The 15,898-nt window shown below is 42.9% G+C and overlaps 1 protein-coding gene across 2 annotated transcripts in view; it reads left to right on the top strand.

The window, feature by feature from the left end:
• LOC146206688 (coiled-coil domain-containing protein 186-like) overlaps positions 1–15,898 on the top strand; it is a 101,110-nt gene that overhangs the window by 64,703 nt on the left and 20,509 nt on the right. The window contains exons 13-14 of one of the 2 annotated variants that reach the window (XM_084591481.1): positions 3,735–3,950; positions 13,622–13,687. In XM_084591481.1, the coding sequence (XP_084447607.1) occupies positions 3,735–3,950; positions 13,622–13,687 (282 nt within the window). The remainder of the gene's footprint in view (positions 1–3,734; positions 3,951–13,621; positions 13,688–15,898) is intronic. The other variant, XM_084591482.1, reaches the window with a different exon arrangement.

The raw sequence follows: 15,898 nt of genomic DNA, 5'->3' as shown, positions 1-15,898 counted from the left end.
AAGTCTGGTGGTTGCGTGCTTTGTTTTCCTAAAATCCGCTCTTCTTCTGCTGCATTGGCGAAATCCATCGATTTGTTTCTGCAATATTGCAGAAATACTGCAGAAGACACGTTTCATTGCCAACAAACCCGCCGTAAACTCGGAAGCAGACCTACGCAGCGTGCGTTTCTGCGAGCGCCGCCGGCCGCCGATCCACACTACCGGAGTGACGGTGGCGCCACCTCAAGGTCGATCTCGCGGCAAATATAAAAACACGTGCACACACTGGTTGAAAAAATATTTGGTAAAAATTTTCTACTTTATTTGTAACAAAACCGCTATGGAATCAACCACATTAGACAGGAAGCTTTCCATTGTGCCAAAAAAATATTGGATGCCCGAATTCCTCTCCTTTTAATGTTTTTGCTTGGATGAAGTGAAACAACAGGGCAAGACGTGTTTGGTATCTGCATTGGCAAGCTGTGCTAACTGCTGCATGTTTGAAGCAAGAGAAATATCAAGCAGCCAGCATGCTGCAGAAACGGCTTGTCCTGTGTTAAACCGCACATTCTGTTTGTCAGGTGAAACAGTGCAGCAGCCTAGCGTAACTCGTGCTGCCGGTGCACCGCTGTTTTGCAGAAAAGGCTGAAGGGTTGAAAAACTAGGCATATGAGCCTACCTTTAACCGTTTAATGTCCAAATTATCATTAGGAATCAATGAAGAAACACTATTGCCACTCTAATACACCAGCCTATGTACCTACATTCAAAAGTCTTATCAGAATTTTGTTTGCACTTTCAAAGTTTGAGAACTCCGTATAGTGTTATTTAGCAACAATTGGCATTCAGTTCATTTTCTGTCACTGTCTCAAGTAGTGGGACATCAAAGGCCCAAATACAGTACAGTAAAACCTCATTAATTTGACTCATTAATTTTTAAATCTTCTAACTGGACAGTGATCTGGACAATATCTAACCTCCAGATATTAGTGAGTGCATGGCATTCAAACAGTTATTTGCAAATTCACAACAATGGCAGTAGCAGGCTAAAAATAAATGTGTGTCCAGCCTTATAGCACAGAAAATTTCGTGTGAGTACAGGTGCCGACTGATTATTCGGATACCTGTTTTTCCAGACCTGTCTGATTATTCGGACTCTGCCATGGCACCATCATGCGCTCCATAGAGTCAATGTACAACACCGACCAAAATTTTGGATGTTTGAAACTTCTCATTTGATTTTTCTGACTTTTTCTCTCGATTGCAAGTCAAAAGTTGCAAAGAATTGCCACAACATTGCTACCATTTTGTTTTTATGCAACCTCAAACTCACGTTGCATACATCCTGCATGTCCCTATAATCTCGACAGCAGGGACCGCTAGCTGTCCTGAGTCAGTGGACTTGTTACTCTATGAAATCGGGCGGCCTGCGTCGTGGGCCCCTCCTCCACGGTTCGGTCTACCGGCAGCGGCGGAGCTCTGCCCCAGGGAGACTGAGCTAGTCAGCGCGAGCATGCTTCTATCACACAACTATATGTCACAGCTTTTGTGTAGCCACAAGCGAGCCAGTGCAAACCGCAGCAGCTGCAAGCGGCGTTGCAGCAGCACGAGTCTGCTTGCAGACGGCGATGCACGAGCACAGAGAAAAAAAAAATTAAAATTGTGTAGCTGTCTAGTGCTCCTAAAAGTACCCACTGCCAAGTGACAACAGATGCTGGTTTTACTTCATTTTCCAATACATCGTGTGTCCCAAATAAACACAACCTCCAAGAGAACTTTGCATTCCAACCCATGTTCTAATTCCAGACTGTTTGCTGAAGCTCACGATATAACATCCGTCGCCTTTCTTTTTAAAAAAAAAAAAAAGGCAACATGTGCAGCAGATGACTTCAACCGCTCCTGCGCACGAACTTTGCCACTAATGCCACTTCTTTTTATTTTTAATGTGGGAGAGAAAAAAATGCGCTGACGTAGAGTCACGTGAGAGCAGCGAGGCTGGGCCCAAATTGGTTTGCCAGTGTCTAGCGCCTCTTTGTTTCAACATCGTGCCACTTTGACTGTTGCGCAGTTTTCCCGCAGAAACAGATTGACCAGTTTTTTTTTTCAATCTGCTCGATAAATAATTTGATTCTTTTAGTGAGAATTCGTTTCTGTTTTTTTTTTTGTCTTTTTTTTCGGTCTGCCTGGTTTTCTGGGTCCTTTTTCGGCCCTTTGAAGGCCCAAAAAATCAGTTGGTGACTGTATTCCAAAAGTACCAGTAATATTTTCATTTTTGTGTATGTGTAGCAATAAACAGTCCTTTATATGGTAAACCTGTCACCCAGATGCTAGTTTCTGCTCTCATTATAGGAGTAGAGGCATGAAATCTCTCTCTTCTTTGCAGGGGTGGAAGCGATGCTCCAACTGCTTTCCCTGCTCCATCCTGCTCCAAAATGCAATATTGCTCCAAAACTGCTCCAAACTGGCTGCCTTGATGTTCTGCCGTCAAATTTAGCTGAACACAGGAACAATGTCACAGCACCAGGCGCAAAGATGTTAATGTATCTTGCACTGGGCATAATAGAAATGAAATTTTTGTAAGGCAAGGAAGCATGGAGCATAATAAATATTTGTTCACAAGTAAATTTGGTGTGAGCCACAGGTGATTTCTGCTATGCATGTGACATAGCCTTTTGAATCGCCAGTAGGGAGAGTAGCTAACGAAGCAGATAGCGTAAACTACCGCGAGCTGTTAGGAAACTTGTCCAGCTGCAAAAAATACTCGTCTTTGTAATGCTTTTACTATGAAAACAAGCCAGTACTTCAACATCGAGCCCCTTTGTCCCTGAGAAGCACGTCAGGCCTACGTCAGACAAAATCATACTTGAAGTGTTATGGGTGGGTACGGCAAAACTGTTAATCACTCGGAAGCTTCTCAAGAGTGTTGAAAAGGCATATGGCCTACTGCCAAGATATTAAAAATGAGCCCCAGCATTGCTCAAGCAAAGAATGATGAACTATTAGCAGGAGGCAGTGAAGTAAAGCTGAAGGATGGTATACTCTTCAATGCTGTCTGTCTAAAAGCTGCTCCAAAAGTCTCGAGCTGATTCCACCCCTGTAGACCTCTCCATGTTTACATAAAAACAAGGTGATCAAGGTGGCGCTGCAGTCGTCTGCGATCCAACAGTAAGCAAAAAGTAGAGGAGCGGCACTGGCGCCAAGGCCAAGCTTGTCAAGGCACATTATTGTGGTCTGAAGGCGCCTTTTTGGCAAACAAAATAACCAGTGTTCAGGAATTTATCAGATAATCCCAGACATAGAATCAAAAAGGATCATGTAATACCGCATATCTGAGGGCTTTGAGTTGTATTCTAAATAAATAAATAGGAGAAAGAGGAATCAGATTGGAGATTTTGTATTTCAGAAAAAGAAAACGTCAATTATCAAAGGCGTTTGACCTTAGAAACGTGCTCTGAAGCATAATTCAAATGCCCCAAAACTCTCGTTTTGTTGCTCTAAAGCTACTTCAAAATGGCTTTATTACTGCTTCGTAAGCTGCTCCAAAATGCGCAAACCTGCTTCCACTCCTGTCTTTGGCAGGATGTGCAGTTCATTAATAAGCACAAGTCATCGTGTGGAATTCGCTTGCACCAAGTAAATTATTTGCGATTGAATCAGTTTCATATGGCCAGCTGGCCTGAGTGGGGCAGGTGCAGAAAGAAAGAAGAAACAGGTAGTTCTCTGCAGAGGAATTGTAATTCACGCCTATTGTACAGGAGCTGTCGCGGGAGTTGCAGCTGACCAAGAAGCGACTCGAGCAGCAGCAGGACAGCCAAAGCAGTCCCCGGCAGGTTGGTGCACCTGAGCCTATTGGCTTGGGATCACGCACCAGCTCCACAGCTTCGTTGGAGACCTTGGGCTCGGGGCCCAGTCAAGCCACCAGCAACCACCCCACAGTTACCTTTGTCAATGCCGGGAGGTCCACTATGCCGGTGAGCAGGGCACTCTTCTACACTTGTGATTTGCATGATTCAGCGTTCAGCTGTAGTGACGTTTCATTGTTACCCGTATGCAGTGTTCTTTCTCCGCGTCGGAGTTAAATGGCATTTCCCATGGATGGAGCTGCTACGAAATATGTTGAGGCGCTGCATCCACATAAGTGGATGTGACCTAAACGTAATTTTAATTTGTCATACATAAAGTGCAATGCCCCCACTATGAACACAGCAAAATGTACCGAGGCCTGAAAAATTACATGTAGTAATGAGTATAAAACATCCTTTCCTAATGGGGCATCTTTCTGTTTTATGGCAGCTTCAGTGAGTGTCTGTTTTCGTTGACTTGTTTTCTCAAGCCTGAGTATGATGCTTCAGCAGGTTCGCTGCGCGGCCCCATTTACAATTTTTCGACTTCCATGTTTCACAGCCCACCAGTGTGTTCCCTTTTTGTCCCAGCTGTGCAGTGACACATTGGTGGGGCACGCTCCTGAGACTTTGGGGTTGTGTTTTTGTTTTTTTTTGAGCATGCTAAATATGGCATGAGTGACATTTTCATTTGTACTTTAAGCTGCCTAGTAATTGAAACTTGTATTCTATTACACAGTCATTGCATGGTTCAATTCATGCCATGCTTTGCCAGGGAGGTTGCATCATAACTCGCATATTGCAGAAGGAATATAGCCTGCCTATATATATGTGTATATATATATATATAGGAGTTGAGACTATGAGCACGCTGTGAACCAGAAGAAATGCATATAAAATGGGCAGATGCACCCTCCAAAACATAACAAGGTTTATTGACGTTTCGACTGGGACCAGTCTTCCTTAGGCAGGGCCAAGGCAGTCCCCGGCAGGTTGGTGCACCTGGCTTGGGATCATGCACCAGCTCCACAGCTTGCTGGAAACCTTGGGCTTGAGACCCAGTCAGGCCGCCAGCAACCACCCCAAAGTTACCTTTGTCAATTATGGCCCCAGTCAAACATCAATAAGTCTCATTATATGTTGACGCGTCTGTCAACCTATTCTACAAGCGTGCTTGCGTGTGTGTGCACGCGCATCGTGTGCATGCCACCACCTGTCAAGTGATAGAGAAAGTGCTTATTTAAGTGTTTGCTCAGCCGTAACATGACCTCACTGTAAAAAGAACATCGATATATGCTACAGCATGGCTCAGCTGTGCTGCGTGATCTGCCGATGATGTAGTGATTGGTTGGATATTGGTTTGTAGCCGTATGGCTGCGCTTGGGTGGATGTCAGTGAGTAATTACTCCCTTATGATGTAGTGAGGGCCTAAATTGTGATGGTTTCTGTACATAATGACATTATGTGGCAGGAATTGGTCAAAAGAAGTGTAATTCATACTTTGAAAGCAGTTTTGAGTTTGAGTTTGCAGTAGGTGAGTTTTTTTATGTGGGGCTAAAATCGCAGTTTTCACCAAAAAAATGCCTTTTATAGTTTTGCTGGTTTTGAATTGCGCATCCATAAAAGAAACTTCTCACCAAGTTTGGTTGTTATCTGCACAGCGGAAAAATTAAAATTAGGTTTTGTTTTGTTTTTTTTTTTTCTCCCGAGATGGAGTGCACTCACTACCGAAAGCATCTATGAACGCTGATTTCACGACGCAGCTGCATAGTGTGCAAGAAATTGAATGGGGAGTGTATCTTCAAGTCAGAATACTTGTTTCTCGCGCTCTCTAGAAAAAAGGACCTGCTATTGAGAGTACAGCAAACAGCTAAAAAGAAAAACAAAAGGAAAAGGCAAATGTTTGACCTTGGCAACAGCAGATTGGAAGATAAATCAAAACAAAATCTGGCTAAAACGTAGCACGTAACCTTCGAACACTGTTTTCGCACCACTGGGAGCCTGGCTGACCAAAGTGCTTGACAAGCTAAATATAGAATATAGAGCCCTAATGAAGAGGCATGCCCAGCGAGCAACGAAGGAAAGTATTTCACAAGCACAGACAAGGGTGCTGGACAGCTGGGAAGCTGAAAACAAAAGAGGCAACTTAAAGCAATCGCCACAGGGCTGTGTTGTGTTGAAAAAGACAGCCAGGAAACATTGATTTATTAATTTAGGCCCTAAATTTGGATAGCATGTTCTGAAATTTTTTAACTGATTTTTCTCAGTTCGCACTTTTTGAAAGAGTATGTCCCTTAGGAAAACTAAATTTCCAAACTCTTTCAACAAAGGTTGCTCTAAAGGTGATTTCTGGACTAAAATTTTGTTGGTAACAAACTAAGGTACTTTTTGGATTCCTAATTATTCTTAAAGAAAAAAAGTTTCAAATATATGACATATGACAACATAAAAATAAAGGTCATTTTTAAATTGCTCAGATATTTAGAAAAATGTCATAAAGAACTGCAATCGGCCTTATCCTGCACAATGGACTACCTAGAAGTTATCTGAGCACGAACAGTTAATACATCTTCATAATTTTTGAATGATAGTTTTCCTAAGCTGACACACTTAGTTATTCATTATGGAAGCTACAACTTTTTTCTATTTTCGCTCAAGTGATGAAACTGAAATTATATTCTAATGAGAGGAAGGTAAGCCATCCCTGAAAATTTTATCAAAATTGGCACAACAGTTCAAAAGTTGACTCTTTAGCTCCGCATTCCCCCTTAACCATTTACAGATTTTTGTTTTACTATACCTATGACTGGTACATCAGTACGGTCTGTGCCGGTGAATTGTATAGCAAAGCAGGCATTGTCTGCAATACATAGAGCATAATGATTACACGATTTGCTAAAATTAAGTAATCGACTTGTTTTTTTTACTTTAAGGGGCAATATTGTATTAGAAAATTGAAGGTCATCAACATCAAAGGTGAGCCCAGTTTTTAAATTTTATTAATTAGCGGCTTAGTTCTAATTATTGAATGCCAAAGGTGCGCATTTGAATGCTTTTTCAGGTAGCTTTCCCACATTGCATGTTTATAAAATGGTGTCTCTGCTCATGGCATTGTCAAAATTATGCTGCTTCTATGACATCGAACACACAAACATCATCTGTATGTATTTTAACACACAAAAAATGCGAGTGACACTGTTTTATAGACATGCAATGTGACAAAACCAACTCAACGAGCTTTCAAATGAGCATTTCTTCAGATTACGAAAACTTTAAGAAAAGTTAAGGGACCCATCTTTGATGTTGGCGGCTTTCAGTCTGCCTTGAAATCTGAGCTCTTCCTGCATCTTGTGTGTTTTAGGCTGCAGCTCATATTGAAAGTCATGGTACGCCTTTTTTTGGTGTAGTTTTCAGTTCTTTGGGGCTCATAATTCTCTTTTAGTCACAGTGTCACCTTATGTATATATATAACTTCTTTTTTGCAAGGGTTTTGATCACTACAGGTATGTAATGTGCTGTGAAAATGGCTGAAGCTTACATTTTGAACCCTTTTTGGCAAGAGACATAAGTCTGTCTCAAGCCAGGTATGCACAATGAATGGAGAAAGCTGCTTTTAAAATGAATCATCATCATCATCATCAGCCTGATTATACCCACTGCAGGGCGAAGGCCTCTCCCATATTTCTCCACTTAACCCGGTTCTGTGCTAGCTGCATCCACTTGACCCCTGCGAACTTCTTAATCTCATCCGCCCACCTAACTTTCTGCCGCCCCCTGCTACGCTTTCCTTCCCTTGGAATCCAGTTTGTTACCCTCAGCGACCATCGGCTATCCTCTCTTTGCACTACATGTCCTGCCCATGTCCATTTCTTCTTAATTTCTACTAGAATGTCGGTAACTTGAGTTATTTCTCTGACCCACTCTGCACGCTTTCTATCTCTTAATGTTACCCCTACCATTTTTCGTTCCATAGCCCTCTGGGTTGTCCTCAACTTAAGTAGAACTCTCTTGGTTAGCCTCCACGTTTCAGCGCCATAGGTAAGTACAGGTAAGATGCAATTGTTACATACTTTCCTCTTTAGCGATACCGGTAAGCTGCTGGACATAATCTGCGAGTGCTTGCCAAATGCGCTCCATCCCAATCTTATTCTTCTTGTTATTTCTTTTTCATGGTCCGGATCTGCGGTTACTACCTGTCCTAAGTAGACATATTCACCTACTACTTCCAGTACTTCGCTACCTAATGTAAACTGCTGTTCCTTCCCGAGGCTGTTGAACATTACCTTAGTCTTCTGCGTATTGATTTTCAAGCCTACCTTTTTACTTTTCCTGTCTAGGTCATCAATCATTATTTGTAGTTCATCTCCCGCGTTGCTTAGCAAGGCAATGTCATCAGCAAATCGCAGATTACTGAGGTATTCTCCATCTACCCTTATCCCTAACTGCTCCCATTCCAAGTCTCTGAATACTTCCTCTAAGCAAGCTGTGAATAGTACTGGGGAGATTGTGTCTCCTTGCCTAACACCTTTCTTTATGGGAATTTTGTTACTTTCTTTATGGAGAACTATGGTTGCTGTGCAGCCACTATATATATCTTCCAGCACTTTCATGTACGGCTCGTCTACTCCCTGATTTCGCAATGCCTGCATCACCGCCGAGGTTTCAACTGAGTCAAATGCTATGTATAAGGGCTGGTTATATTCCGAGCATTTATCTGATCCTCTCCAGCTGATTTCCCCCTTTTCATAGTTTCTAGTGCTTTCTTGACCTCGTCCTTCGTCACTGGTGGAACGTCTGACTGTTTTTTCCTACCGCCAATCTCATTACGGTCCTGACTACTTTGGGTACTGTAGAGATCTGTGTAGAACTCCTCGGCTACTTTGACTATCTTGTCCATATTAGTGATGACGTTGCCCGCCTTGTCCCTTATCGCATACATCTGGTTTTTGCCTATGCCCAATTTTTTCTTTACCGCTTTAAGGCTTCCCCCGTTCTTTACAGCATGCTCAATTTTCTGCATGTTATACTTCCTTATATCGGCCACCTTGCGCTTATTGATTAGCTTTGATATCTCGGCCAATTCAATCTGGTCTGTTAGATTGGAAGCTTTCATACTCTGGCGTTTCTTAATCAAATCTTTCGTCTCCTTAGACAGCTTACCGGTATCCTCTCTAACTATCCTACCGCCTACTTTTACCGCGCACTCAGTAATGATATCTCTGAAATTATTGTTCCTTACCTCTAGGGTAATGTCGCCATCCTCAGTTAGAGCTGAATACCTATTTTGTAGCAAGATCCTGAACTCTTCTGCCCTCCCCCTCACCGCTAATTCGTTGATGGGTTTCTTTCTTACTAATCTATTGCGTTCCTTCTTCAGATTTAGGCTAATTCGGGACCTCACCATCCTGTGGTCACTGCATCGCACTTTCCCGATTACCTCTACATCCTGCACATTGGCGGGGGTTGAACACATTATGAAGTCGATTTCATTTTTAGTCTCTCCGTTAGGACTTTTCCATGTCCATTTCCGGTTCTTCCGTTTGCTGAAGAAGGTATTCATGATTCGTAAGTTATTGCGCTCTGCAAACTCAACTAGTAACTCCCCCCTGCTATTCCTAGAACCAATGCCATAGTCACCTACTGCCTTGTCCCCTGCCTGTTTTTTCCCTACCTTGGCATTGAAGTCGCCCATTAGTACAGTATACTGCGTCTTTACTTTTCGCATTGCCGATTCTACATCTTCATAGAAGCTTTCAACTGCCTGGTCATCATAACTACATGTAGGTGCATAGGCCTGTACAACCTTCAGTTTATACCGCTTATTAAGCCTAATTACGATGCCTGCAACCCTCTCAGTAATACTATAGAATTCATCTATATTACCCACTATATACTTGTTGACAAGGAAACCTACTCCTAGTTGTCGCCTCTCTGGTAAACCTCGATAACACAGTGCATGCCCATCCTTCATTACAGTATATGCCTCATTCGGCCTCCTAACCTCACTAAGCCCTATGACATCCCATTTCATGCCCTCTAGTTCCTCTAACAGCACTGCTAAACTAGCTTCACTAGCTAGGGTTCTAGCATTAAACGTTGCCAGGGTCAGTTTCCAGTGGCGGCCTGTCCAGCGGAGCCAGGCTTTCTCAGCACCCCCTGCTGCGTCACAGGTCTGACCGCCGCCGTGGTCAGTTGTTCCGCAGCCGCTGGTGACTGAGGGCCGGGGTTTGATGGAGCTTATCATAGGAGGTTGTGGCCAATTACTGCACCAGGGTGGCCAACTCCTGTTCTGGTGAGGGAGTGCGTTGCCGGAGCTGTTCACCGGCATCAGGTCGCACCCCAAACCTGTATATGCAATTCCATCGACACGCGGACTTTTTTTTTTTTTTTTAATCCGGTGGAGAATTGCGCGGCACCGGGATTTGAACCCCGGTCCTCTTGCATGCGAGGCGGATGTTCTACCGCTACGCCACCGCTGCAGGTCTTAAAATGAATACTGTTGCGTTTATGTGAGCCTGAGTACTGCTCTGAGGAGGTATGGGGTTTTGGTGTTCTTGTCTGGCATGCATTGTTCTTTAAAAGGCTGTAGTGACTCGTTGCTTAAACCACGAAAAAAGTGAAGTTCACATTGGCTACGCATGCTGTTCTGTCCCTACTCTCACGAGAGAAGAGGGAGCATGTTGAGGAAAGAGGCCCCATGCACGGGCAACCGGAGGCAATAAGTTCAATCATTGTTTGCAAATCTGGATTAGCAGCTCTCGGTCCACTGTTGTTGGCCTTTGCTAGCAATGCAGTGCAAGACTGGCTTGGCTCACTGGAGGCAGCTGAGTCTGCCTCCCTGATCGCCTGACTTGCTTTTAGACATTAAATCCCTTAAACCAAACCATTAATTGCTTCTGCATGGGGAAGCACAAGTATGCATAAAATGTAACAGAACTGGCTGACATGTACAAAAATCGCAAATGTTTTAATGTGGAGGAGCTTTACATATAAGTGTGTGGCTGCATATCGACACATTTGAGCGCGAGTATATGCAAAGTATATGATTCTCAAGTAAACATTTTATGGCATACCACAGATTCACGATAATTCAAACTCTGTGTCGAACGATAGGGGTTGGGGGATACTGCTGGGCTGAGTAGTGAAAAAAAATTCTGCGCATTGATCTGCACGTGACACTGATATGTATCAAATGCATGCTAGGCTGCTTGCTTTGCATACGTTACTGGTTGAAGGGGCAAGCCACTGCACAGGGCCTTTTATTTTCTTGTGATGCTTCTTTCTACATGTCGGTTGTGCAGCATTCGATGTGCAGGAGCATGTTCTTCACGCAGCTGTGTTGTGTTGCCAAGGAGGAGCATTGTGTGCTTAAATTCCTTGTTTCATTCCTTTTGTTTTCTGTTTTCAACTGACCAGCATGGTTCTTTTGCAAGGATTGGATGAATGCGCGCGCACACTAGTGCAAAATGTTTCCCAAGTCATGTTTTTTAATTTTTCTCATTCACTGCATTCGTTTTGTTACATACATTGCCATCTACTCCCATTGGAGGTTTGCTTCTAACATGTACTGTGCAAACTCACCCTTAAGCGAACTCATGGGAATGACAAAGGAAAAAAAAACGTTTACAGTTGTCAACAATTTACTGCATAGACGACACGCAAATTAATCTTGTACATCTGCTACCTTCCATACAGCACCTTTAGCAGTTTGCATTGCTAACTACATTTTCTGGACAGTGACTTCTTGGTTAAAAAGTGGTTAAAGATCAGGTTTAATGAAGTTTATATCAAACCTTTTCAAAGGGCAAAATATTAAAAAAATTTATTTCTTTCCAAAAGCTAAGGGCCCCTGCTTATAGCCTGTTGTTCAAGTTTTGCTTTTTTTTTTCTTGCTCAGCAAGGTCCATGTTGGAAGGGAGGGGCAAGTATAATGTAAGCCCATTTAATGCTTTTTTCACATAGCAATGAAAGCAGTTACTGCTACCATCAATGACTGGGTTGCGTGTCTTGCTGTTTCTTACCTTGGAAAACACAACCAGCAAACAAATGAACGGAAAATGATGGGACTTGTTATGAGATACATCGATCACCTCCACAAAAAATTGATCAACACCAGAAAAAAAGAATCTTTTATGCTTTACATGGTGTCAGTGGCTGTTGGCTATCTTTGTACCTCATAATGAGCCCCCTCATTTTTCCTTTGTTTGCGGATTAACCTAGCGAGGGCCTCGAATCTGTCAGCCTTGATGTCACAGGTAGCGTAACAGTGATATCACACAGCTCCCATCTTCCTTGTAAGGTCACTTCCTATGTGACACTTGCGGTATGTCAAGATATTTGCGGGCGGTTGGTCGGTTGGCCGACGCCGAAGGGACAATTATTCGGGCCAACCTGCCCACCGCTGCACTCTCCTTACGTTGGAGGGGGTGGAGAGACAAACGTCTCCCCCCTGCATGCGAAATTACAGATTCGGACGCTGACCGGCGATAGGGGCCACGCCTGATTGGTCGTTGGTTGGAGGCATGAACATACTCAAGTTCGGGGACAAGGAAATTTACTTATATACACACACACACAAAAAAAAAAAAAAATGTTACAATGCACAATAACTAGATAGCAGAAGCGCGATACAAGCATAGGAAAGAAAGACGAAGCAGACAACTATAACATTAAACGGGCAAAAACAAAGAGATGACAGTACAACTTTTACGGCAGGAATGACTACAATATTAAAGCAGATGAAACCAAAAGAGCGAGATAGATAAAGAAAAGAGTTCGAGTGAGTGGCAGAAAATGGTGGCTTAGCTGCGGTGGTTTGGTGAGGTCCGGTCGCAGGGAACGATGGGCCGAGGTGATGTCGTGGACTCAGGCGGGCTAGGGCCACGCGTCTTCGGGGCCGCCGTCACCGCACTCACCGTGACAGACCCCCGCTTAAAATCGCCAGCCGACCCTGGCTTGCCCTCGCACACCCTGCTGACTTCACGCACCCGTCTACACGCCCCAAAACCTCAACACCGACTGGCGCGCGTTTCCCGTCCCTGCCACCTCCTTGCAGCAAACCATCTGCAACGCGGCCGGAGGCTAATAAGCGAAAGACGCGCCCCACTCAACGCCACCAAAAGCCCCTCCACGAACAAAAAGGCAGGAATTGGCCAGGAGAAAATCTTCACCGAATCCACCGAACATATGGCCTGCCCGACAGTGTCCACGGTCTGCGTTTGAGACTGGGCGGCCTCTACCGAGTTTTCCTCTCCCCCCAGGGCCCCAGTTGTCACTACCAAACTAAAGGGTTCAAGGCCGAGAAGAAAGGGGACTGAGAGGGAATGCGGTGAATGCCCCATTCCCGACAGGGTGGTTGCGTCGGCGCCACCGCACCGGAATCTTCGCTGCCACACAGCGAAAAAAAAAAATAAGGAACAGGGCAGGCACAATTTCATGAAACGGCAACACAGGTCATCCCACTTCTGCCGCTATGAGTGGAGAGGGTGAACACACTCAGAGATGAACAAGTATTGCCTGGCATAAACACATAAATAGAGCAGTGCCCATGTAAATTCCAATGCAAATGACCAGTGTTGACCCTGCAAAGGTAAGTCAATATGTTGGCACTGTGCCTATGTACTCAGCTGCACCCTGGTCAGAAGTTTCAGTATTCTATAAACTGAGTTATCGTTACAAATGAGAGGCTCAGTTGTGCTTCCGGAATAAATGTGTGCATGGCTTGCATCATTGTTTCAGCTTGAACTCTCATGTGCTTTTGTTTGTGCTTACCTTCTTCCCTTGGCCCTGTTTTTTGTTAGCCCAAGGAATCATGCTTGCATGCTGCTGCTGTGACTGTGCTCAATGGCTCCGGTCGAAACAGTGTTGTGAGTGAAACTTTTTTGCGAGTTTTAGTTTCAGCATCAATGCTAGTTTCTTTCAAGTTACAAAGATAACTCCATTTTTCTGTAAACAAAAGATCAAGACATGACATGTTTGCTTTATAGAGGCCTGTAGTGTTTGCATATCTTCGGTTGTTGTTCTCTTTCTCACTTCTTATGGTCTAGTTTAGATAACCAAGATTTTGACAAAGTTGCGGTTGTAACGAAACAGTCTCTTTTGCTATTATTATTAGTGACTGCAGTGATGCTTCTTGATCAGCTGCATGTTATTTGTATATAATTTCAAGTACAATAGATTTACAGCTTTGTCAATGCTGTAAATTCATTCATTTATTAACTTCCTTACTGTTTATATGCTTTTTAGTAAAGCTGGGTGTAAAATTATTGAAAAACATTTATTTACAGGTGCCTTTCTTTTATTTGTTAAAAGAGCTGTTTTTGGTGACTTCAGCATTCCCAGTATGTGAATGCCTTGTGCAGTAATATGCCTGAAGCTTTGTTTGTCGCATATTTTGACTTGTCATAGAGCACTAAGCCTGTCTTACTCAAAAAAGCATCTGAAAGCACCCATGGAATTGGTTTTTATAGTCCTGCCAGTCAAAAAAGTACTTCAGTAATGTATCTTGCCAGGCTAGTTCTGCATTTTTAAAAAGGAGAAAGACCTGGCCTGTTGTTACGTGTACACGTACAAAAAAAAAAAAATGTACAGGTGCCTGTCCGTCATTTCCTCATCTCCTTTTTTAAGGTGAAATCCTTTCTTGGGTCACGAGTGGTGCAGACGCCACTTTATGTTAGCCATATGTGTCGGCGCAGAAATTTCTGCACAAACTGACACTTGAAAAAAAAAAAATCTTGTCTCCACTGGAAATTGAACCACTATACTTCTGATCCCCAGCCGAGCTTGCAGACCACTAATCCATGCCGGGCTTGGAGAATTGGATCATAATTCTCGTCTATGGTCTACCACTATCACTAACTACGGTGGTAGTTAGTGATAGTGGTGATGATAATAGCGGCAATGACAATGTAGTTAGTTATGGTGATGATGACAATGTAGTCAGTGATAGTGATGATGATGATTTAGTGAATGTTATAGTAGTTGAAAATATGATGCTGGTGATGATGTAGTTAGGGGTTAGTGATGATGATGGAAGGAAAAGGCTTTCGCATTTCTGCTCTTAGGCAGACTTAAGTTCAATCTGTAATTTTTGTGTGTGTATGTGTAGCGTGCCAGGTCTTCTTTTTTTTTTTTCTTTAAGTCGGGAGATAATTTTAGCAATAGAGCTGTGAATGCACGCTGCCACATGCTTTAAGATAGAAAATGTGGTATACTGTGCTTGTTGGCATCAATGAGTGTGAAAATGAAGCACGAAACCTGCAGTACCACCTTTTTATAAGAAAAGTAAATTGTAGTGGTCATTCTTCCACTTTTTTTTTTTTTTTATCTTTCTTTAGATGTAGTTCTACTGGCATTTAAACTTGGGAGGGAACCTACTTTTCATGTCTGCAGGAGTCCCATGCAGGCAACTTCTTCTGGTTTCTTTCTTTTATAGTATTGTGCAGTTGCTGTGACCTCTCGCTTGCAATAGAACAAGTTTTAGTTTTAGGAAATGTATTTACTTTTCAGTGATATGCATTATTGTGAATGCCAAATATTGTTGGCACATGTGGAATGAACAAGATTGGGAGTGCATAAAATGGTGCTTTCAGCTTTAGCTGCCTTTCTCAGCGTTTAAGAAGAGACTGCGCAGAAAAGAGAGCTGCTTTGAAAGCATTTAGAAGAGCTTTTATAAGCTCATATTAGTGGTGACTTTTGGCTCAGATGGCTAGTTATTTGTAACCAGTGTTCTAAAAAATACCATAAATGATAAAAATGGTGCATATTAGAGGATTGATAGCTTCATTTGCAATTGACAAAATTAACTTATTTGGCACATTTGTGGGTCATGAATATTTCATTGAGAGTTAAAATTTTTTGTGAACTCAACTGAGTAGATTAGTTGCTGTTCAAAATTAACCAACAAAATGTAACCTGCACTAATTTCTCGTTAATCAACACCTTAAATTAAAAGAAAAGAGAATAGAAACATTTTCCTATTCTTTCCCTGATTTCAGTGACTGCTGGCATGCTAAATCACAATATTTAGTACGAAACTGTGACACAGTATGGGCACCGTGCAGAAACCCAAGAGGCAA

Source organism: Amblyomma maculatum, chromosome 1 (genome assembly GCF_055883805.1).
Source record: "Amblyomma maculatum isolate TAMU_Amacu chromosome 1, ASM5588380v1, whole genome shotgun sequence".
Classification (NCBI taxonomy): domain Eukaryota; kingdom Metazoa; phylum Arthropoda; class Arachnida; order Ixodida; family Ixodidae; genus Amblyomma; species Amblyomma maculatum.
Note: the sequence above shows the minus strand (reverse complement) of the source record. Positions and strands in the feature narration are given on the sequence as shown.